This window comes from Eurypyga helias, unplaced genomic scaffold (assembly GCF_000690775.1).
Source record: "Eurypyga helias isolate BGI_N326 unplaced genomic scaffold, ASM69077v1 scaffold46389, whole genome shotgun sequence".
NCBI lineage: Eukaryota > Metazoa > Chordata > Aves > Eurypygiformes > Eurypygidae > Eurypyga > Eurypyga helias.
In genome coordinates, this window is record NW_010271036.1 from 10,511 (window position 1) to 18,967 (window position 8,457).

General features: G+C 47.2%; 1 protein-coding gene across 1 annotated transcript; it reads right to left on the reverse strand.

The window, feature by feature from the left end:
• Positions 1–3,002: 3,002 nt before the first annotated feature.
• TMX1 (thioredoxin-related transmembrane protein 1) lies at positions 3,003–8,434 on the reverse strand (the record flags this gene model as incomplete). Its single annotated transcript, XM_010158656.1, has 7 exons — positions 3,003–3,181; positions 3,683–3,752; positions 5,534–5,635; positions 5,723–5,768; positions 6,792–6,920; positions 7,478–7,523; positions 8,305–8,434. Coding segments are annotated over 7 exons (702 nt in total), but the record flags the coding sequence as incomplete, so codon positions are not given.
• Between the last annotated feature and the right edge of the window lie 23 nt (positions 8,435–8,457).

The following is an 8,457-nucleotide window of genomic DNA, read 5'->3' on the forward strand; positions in this document are numbered from 1 at the left end:
GGAGGCCCTTAAGCCCCCGTCCAGTGCCTGGGGGGGCTACAACCGCTACAACCTGCTTCACCACTAAACAGCAAGATACGGTCTTTAAAAACAAAGTCACAAACACAGGAATCCAAAGCTGGTGGTTATTTTTTACTTGAAGACTCTCTGAAACATAAAAAAAAGGTATCGTTACAGTGAATTCCTCCTGGAATGAAAGCAGACATGCTCGGTCAAGGGGACGGTATGGAAAGGGCAGTCTGACTTTTACAAAACCAATATTCAAGCATCATCAACACACACGAAGCACAGGCTCTTACACACATCTGTCACATTGCAACCTTCGCTCAGCCTCAGTAAACATCTTTGGAATATAGATTTCTAAAAACAAAAATATCAAGAAACTTAAATATTCACAGGACAAAACCATAGCATTACTAAAAATAGGAACAGTAAGAGTTACAGAGACCGACAAACACTGGCTGCCTACGGAGAGTCAAACCAGAGCTCGCCCCGGTTACACTCATCACGTAGGTCGGCCACGCAGAGGCTGGATTCCAGCCACTGGGAACGCTGAGGACTAAGAGACGGGTCTGGCATTTGGTTACTTGCCTAAGGCAGGTAAGAAAAGGTAGGTGTGCAGAAGGCAAGGGCAGGGTAAACAAGCGCTCGAAGTTCTTGTTAAAGCAGGAGTCTAGAAGTACAGCAAGGAAAGAAAAAGGGTTGGTTGTTCTTCTAAAAGGAAGTTAGCCAAAAGTTATCAGTATATACTTTCTATATTGCACAAACAGTTTTAAAATAACCCCCGAAATTAGAAACCCCTGCGTTGGTAACAGCTACATTTAAACATATTCCAAGGGGAGCTAGCCCATATTTATTTTAAAACAATTCAACGCCATTCCCCACCAACAGCGTCCGGCAGCTCTGTCTCCCCTCTCCCCGAGCCCTCGCCAAAGGAAGGAAACACAGCATTTGTCAGAGACAGCGCCACCAGCTCTCCTTAGCACATCACGGGTTTATTGCTTTATTCAACCAGTGACAAAGGCCAGGATCGAGACTTCCGCAGCATTTAAGGCAACCCCACAAGACCAACCCCTTAAGGGCATTTACGGCACAGCGGTCTTCACTCAAAACACCAGGAAAGGGTTTCAGATTGAAAAAAAAAGCGACAGGAACACTCAGATCTTACCCAAAAAGGACCCTTTCGAGGGGTTCCGTCTTCCTAACACCCAACCCAGCACTCAAGTCCTAAGTCACTGCAGAGGATCGATGTCGACAACAAGAGAAAAGGGTCAGAGGGAGCATTCCAGGACATCTTACATAACTCATTCTTACTCATCCAAGAACTTGGTGGAAGATTCATCCAGGTTTTTGGATAGCTCAATCATTTTTATTTCCCATTCCTGACAGCGTATTAATTACGACCTCTCAGATGGGCTCTACGTGCAACTCCAAAAGAAGGATCCAAGACTAACAAATACACATGATGTGTTCTGAACAGCATCACAAGCCGATTCACTCCCGAGAGCTTGGCATAGTTTCTCCCAATATTTACTCCATATCCTTCACTACGAGCTCACTGTCCGATGCTCTGTCTCGTTAATAATCACAAGGAGAGCCTGGCTTCAGAGATCCAGATCACAGCAAGCACGTGGCTGTGGTTCTCAGTCACTCGCGACCAAGGCACAGATTTATCCACTCTCAGTCCTGCAAACCCACTCGGATGAACGATTCACACAACCCAAAGCAAAAAAAATAGCAAAAAGCCCCAGCAAGACCAGGCTTATAAAAAAAACCAACAACAACAACAACAAACCTAAGTGTGCTCAGCGTTAGGACAACCCATCCCTTGGAAATTAACTGAAGGCCTACGGAAAATTCTTGACAAGCAATGCAAGATAACACCGGCCCAACGCACGTGTGCATTCCTTTTATTTCTATACAGAGTGCAAACAGGTACCATACAGCAAACAGTAAGCTACAGGGGTTTTTAAAGAAGCAATTAGGGTACGTTGTTTCAAGATGGTTTTGTGAAAACAGAAAAGATGACTTTCTGTAAAAGAAATGAAGCGTTCACTCAACATCAGACCAGGTACAGCCTGACTGGATTTGCAGTAAAACCTGATTTAAGCAGAAATCACTGATGATGTATTAAAAAAAAAAAAAAGCAGAGTCCTACTGCCAACCAGCAGGATGAACGGATAGGATTTGCTCCCAGCAGGGAACCCTGCGTGTAAACTGTTCCCATCTGAATCGGAGTCACTGAGACAAACAAGACTTCGTGATGCTATTAGGCATTTTTTTTTTCCTAGAGAAGAATTACTTTGCCAAGAAGCACATCTAGTTTTCTACAGCCTTTTCAAAAAGAAACGGATTTCTGGTCAGCCTGAGACTACACAGAGAGCCTGTAGTAACTTCCACGGGAGGATGGCAGAGACAAGCTCTCCAGCTTTCGCTCCGAGGGCAGCTTCTGTCCCTCTGAACGACGAGAGCAACTTTCACCTCTGCGGAAGAAGACAGACCAGGGGGTTGTAGCACTCATTGCCAGAGCAGAAAGCAGTTGTTTTCACCACGTAAAAAGCCTGGAACATGGCCCATAACTGAAGGAACTTTTCCCCTCGATCCCTTCAGAGCCTAAACTAGATAGATTTACACAGAGAAACCTTTTGGAATGCTGTAACAGCGCACAGGCCAGTGCATTTTCCTCACCAGTGTTCCCTAAGGGAACAGGTACACTGCTTTACATGCTGCTCGAGAAATCCCTACGAAACAAGTCACTCAAGAAGCCACATAAATTATTTCTTGGCGCTTCCCTGCAGACAGACAGGAAAAGTTCCAGCCATTTGCAACAGCATATTTTAGTTCTGAACACCTGATGCCAAAAATGCCTTTATTTTTCCTGAATTCATGAAATGCATCAATATTACCATGACGGGAGTCATTCTTCTCTTCAAGCCAAAAGATTTGACATTTAGCTCCTCCTGAGTCGGTGACTCAAACACTAAACCTGCATGCAAATAAAGCTACGATTGATCCGTGGTAGCAGCAGGGTTGACTGGGCGCTGTCTCACAGCACTCAGTGAGGAGTCTGTGTTGGGCACCTCTCTACTCTCCGTCTCATTGTTGGAGAGATCTTCCTCATCCGCTTCCTGCTCTTCATCCAGCTTTTTCAGCAGCTGAGCTGACTCTGGAGCTAGCTTTCCTTAAGAGAAAAGCAAACACAACACAGTTACCATGTGAAGTACATGGGTTTTTAACACCACAGGCCAGCACAGAATTGTAACAACTTTAATCCAGGTAGCATGTTCCAGTAGCAGCCACCAGTAGCATTCGCACAGAGGTGCAAATTCACTTTTAATCCTCACTTTGCCCCTCAAACTTATGCAAACCCCCAACACAGAGAGCTCCACTTGGAACTTCTCCTCTTATCTCTCTGCACATATGGAGTTTCTTATCTTGCAGGTATGAAAATCCTGTAAAAAACATTTTTCTATCTTCTGAAAAATGTTACAATTAGTTCAGCTTCAGCTAAATACAAACCCACTATAAACCCTACGGGCATACAGCTGCAGGTAAAGCAAAGCATCAATCACAAGTGCAAACCTTTACACTAAATCTCATGTCCTGCAGACACAAGTTAATGCTGATATTTATTAAGTTTACCCAACAGCTTCACTGACTGAGAAGTACACAGTGGGCTTACTTGCATGAGGATACTGTGGCAGTCTGTGCCTTCTGGATGCACAGATACAGTCTGCTAAGAACACCATTATCTGCAACCAAAGAAAGACAAGTTTAAACCTCTAAACATCCTGCAGAATCACAGAATTATTTAGGTTGGAAAAGCCCTTTAAGCCCATCCAGTCCAACCGTTAACCCAGCACGGCCAATCCCAGCACTGACCCATGTCCCTGAGCACCACATCCACACGGCTCTGAAACCCCTCCCGGGATGGTGACTCCCCCCTCCCTGGGCAGTCCCTTCCAGTGCCTGACAGCCCTTTCCGGGAAGACATTTTCCCTGAAATCCAATCTAAACCTCCCCTGGCACAACTTGAGGCCGTTTCCTCTTGTCCCATCACTTGTCCCTTGGAAGAAGAGACCAAACTCACCCCCCACCCACCCTCTCTGCACCCTCCTGTCAGGGAGCTGTAGGGAGCGATAAAGTCTCCCTGAGCCTCCTCTTCTCCAGGCTGAACACCCCCAGCTCCCTCAGCCGCTCCTCACAGGAATTGTGCTCCAGCCCCTTCCCCAGCTCCGTTCCCTTCTCCGCACACGCTCCAGCCCCTCAGTGTCTTTCTGGGAGTGAGGGGCCCAAAACTGACCCCGGCACTCGAGGTGCAGCCTCACCAGTGCCCAGCACAGGGGGATGATCCCTGCCCTGCTCCTGCTGCCCACACTGTCCCTGATGCCAGCCAGGATGCCGTTGGCCTTCTTGGCCTCCTGGGCACACGGGAATCATATTAAGGTGCTGTCGACCAAGACCCCCAGATCCTTTTCCGCCAGGCACCTTTCCAGCCCCTCGTCCCCAAGCCTGGAGTGTTGCAGAGGTTCTTGTGGCCCAAGGGCAGGACACGGCCCTTGGCCTGGTTGCCCCTCACACAGTGGCCTCGGCCCATGGATCCAGCCTGTCCCGATCCCTCTGCAGAGCCGTCCTGCCCTCAGGCTGATCAACGCTCCCACCAACTTGGTGTCATCTCCAAACTGACTGAGGGTGCCCTCGATGCCCTTGTCCCGGTCATCGATAAAGGTGTTAAAGAGAACCGACCCCCGCGCTGATCCCTGGGGAACAAACACCACTTGTGACGGGCTGCGAACTGGAGTTAACTCCATCGCCCACCGCTCTTTGGGCCTGGCCATCCAGCCAGTTCTCAACCCAGCAAAGGGTACACCCTTACAAGCCATGAGCAGCCAGTTTCTCCAGAATGCTCTAGGAAACACAGTCAAAGGCGTTACTCGAGTCCAGGCAGACAACACCCACAGCCTTTCCCTCATCCACTAAGCAGGTCACTTGTCACAGAAGGAGATCAGGTTAGTCAAGCTGGACCTGCCTTTCACAAACCCACGCTGACTGGGCCTGATCACCCCATTGTCCTGTATATGCGATGTGATGGCACTCCAGATGATCTGCTCCATAACCTTCCCTGGCACCGAGGTCAGACTGACAGGCCTGTAGTTCCCTGGATCCTCCTTCCGGCCCTTCCTGTAGATGGGTCATACTGACTCACCTCCAGCCAACTGGGACCTCCCCAGTTAGCCAGGATTGCTGGTAGATGATGGAAAGGGGCCTGGTGAGTCCTTCCACCAGCTCCCTCAGCACCCTTGGGTGGATCCTATCCAGCCCCATGGACCTGTGTGTGTCTAAGTGGTGCAGCAGGCCACTAACCATTTCCCCTTGGATTATGGGAGCTTCATTCTGCTCCCCATCCCTCTCTCCCAGCTCAGGGGGCTGGGTACCCCGAGAACTGGCCTTAACTATTAAAGACCGAGACAGAGAAGGCATCAGTGTAACGCACAGCAGTCACAAACCAATCTGTTTCAAGCGCTTCACTTACAAGCCCCAGTATCAGTCCTGAGAACAGAGTTGCTAACGCAAAAACAGCGTATGAGCCCCAGACTGGTATTCCAATATCTTCTGTTAAATAACCATGGCAGTGCTGGAATAAGAGACAAGAGAATTACTTCAAGAATAGCTGAATATCATGTGTGCTAAGGTAAAATAAGGTAGAGAGCTAAGCACATACCCTGATCCACATTGACAGCTGAAACAAGGTTGACATACTGCTCATCCTGAAAGGAAGCAGAAAAAGATAATTGAAAACATCTTTAAGCCAGTCACATTCCCGTATCTTCTGACCTGCCCGACTACTCACTGCTTAGTCCCGTGTTGAACACCTTTCTCTCACCTCTGATTTCCCTTCTACCTACTTTGACTTTCACCTTCCTTCTGTTCTGTCTTTTACTTCACCCGCTTCCTGCGAAGGTACCTTTGGTACCAATATCAGCTTGGAAAATGTTCCACGTATGGACCACTACCGATTCACAAACTTCCTTGACTTGGATCTGCTGACATATGAATTTCAGTTACTTTTGTTTATGTTCTAAAGCATATTCGGACCACCAGTCTCTGAGAAGCCAGTTGGAACTCTATCCCAGATATGAATAACGAAGCATCTGGACATTTCATTAAAACAAAAAAGTAATCTATTAAAAAAATCAGCTTATCTAAGAACTGAGACATCTTCAGACACTGAAGTTTAGCCCTGTTTTACATACAAGTGAAAAAGACCATTGCTCTAACAGAAGAGAAACCATGAACAACTACCTGGGTTCCTTTGCCTCAACCGATGGCATCCCCAACTCAGTGAACTCGGCAACTCTGAAACCACCACACAGCACATGCAGCGACAACTGAAAGCACTTCAAAGCCACAAAACTAGAAAGTCTCCCCAAGAGCGTGGTTCTCAGACCACAGTCTCCCCAGTTCAATTCTTCAGCGAAGGAACCTTGGCCTTTCCACTCTGCACTGAAGATGCGTCTTCTCCAATGGCCAGCCTGTATCTTACAACTACATTGCTATGTTAGCTCCCCTTTCTTATTGCTGATTTCCTAGAATTTCGGTGGGCAAAGCATCCTTCTGCTGTGTAATCAAAAGAAGAACTTTAAGCATCATCAGTAAATTACCTATGAGAGCTCAGTAGACCAACACATCCGCCTACTTGAAGCCTTAAAGTAAGCCTTGCTCAGGACATTTTTGCTCTGCTCGTGCACACAGTCCCACACAGTTGTTATAAAAACCATACCAAAACTTACAGGAAAGAGGAAGGACCAAACCATGATGAAACCGGTTCAATAGATTTCCACTCCTGGTCACTGATGAAGTTTATGAAATCTGTTTTAGTTCTTGCACCCTGGTATCTCCTGAACTCTCCATCTTTACAGCTGTAAGACAAAGTAAGCCTTTCTTTTAGGCACTCCAAGCATGCAGCATTTGCTGGGTTGGAACTAGATGACTTTTAAGGTCCCTTCCAACCCAAACCATTCTGTGATCGTAGGATCTTCCCTCCCATCCCACTGCCTATTTTTTTTTTTAGTTTCACTTTGCTGAAACTGGCTCTCAAATGTTTCCAAACATCTCGACTACAAGTATTGCTAGAATCCTGACTCCAAGCGTATCTTGGCTAGCTTTAGGTTGTGAATCCATAAAAAGGACAGTGATCTTCCTACTGCACCACACAAAGGCTTTAAGGTCAACCTACAGAGAAAAGATTGCAAAACAGACACACCCATGAAAAGACAAAATAAATAAGGCCTGAAGGGAAAAGGAAAACACCCAACTGGCAGGACTGTAAGGTCACAGCAGGTAAGACAGTGGTTGGCTGTGTGTAAAGTAACCCACATTCTTAAAGAGCATGGTAAATCTCATTCATTTGCCCAAAAAGCAAGGAAAACAAAATGTCCTCTCCCCTCAAAAAAATCCTGCTGCACTGTATACTTACTGATAGATGGTAGGAAGAGCTGTTATGATAAATCGTCCACTCAATCCTGGAAGAAAAGAGTTATTTTCAGAATATTAGAGCACTCTTACGTAAGAAAAGGCGAGAAATGTTATGATACACTGGAATAAAAACAGCTGCTCAGGTATCAATCTTTCATTGTGATCAAACACAAACTTGTGCATGTCAAAGTGCTGCACACAGTCTAAAAGGAGAATTCCTGGACAAAGAGCAAGAAAATCTCTCTAGGGCAGGGGAAGAGATGTCTGGAGATAACTGTTCTACTGGGCTGCTTTGGGTGTGGCTCTCCAGAGAGAGATGCTCTCTTCTCTTCCCCCGTGATCTGCAACCTCCGGTGCTTGCAGAAAAGAATCCACATGAGACAAGTTTCAAAAGTTCATACGTGACTTTGGAAAAGCGCACTAGCACGGACAAGGTCACTTTTATAAACACCCCCCAGCAGACAGGAGAGTGATTCAGAGAAGGGAGCTTCAGCTGAGGGAGACCAGACTGCTTGCACTCCCTTCTGCCAACAAAGGGAGGTACTACTACAGGGACGGCTGAAACCACTTTTTTTGCTCTGCACGATGCTTAGGAATAAGGCCAAAAACCCCTGTGAAATTCTCCAAGTCACTTTCTAGAGTAACCTCCTTGTTTATCTGCTACGACAGACCAGACTGCTTAGTCTATACAGCTGCATCAGAGAGATCAGGAAGAGATCTTTATTACTCCCACCGAGTCTTGATTTTCTGAACGCTCACACGCTGGCACCTACCGCGTTCCCCGAGCGCTCAGAAGCCCCAAACCCCGGGGAAGGCGTCAGGACTCACCCGGCTGCTCCGTGACATCCACTTTGGCAATGTTCACTTCCAGGTCCTCGCCCCACTCGGCAAACTTCTCCCACTCGGGCTGCAGGTTCTGGCAGGCCGGACACCAAGGGGCATAGCTGGAGGCAGCATAAGTCTGTCACGCAGGGGCACCGT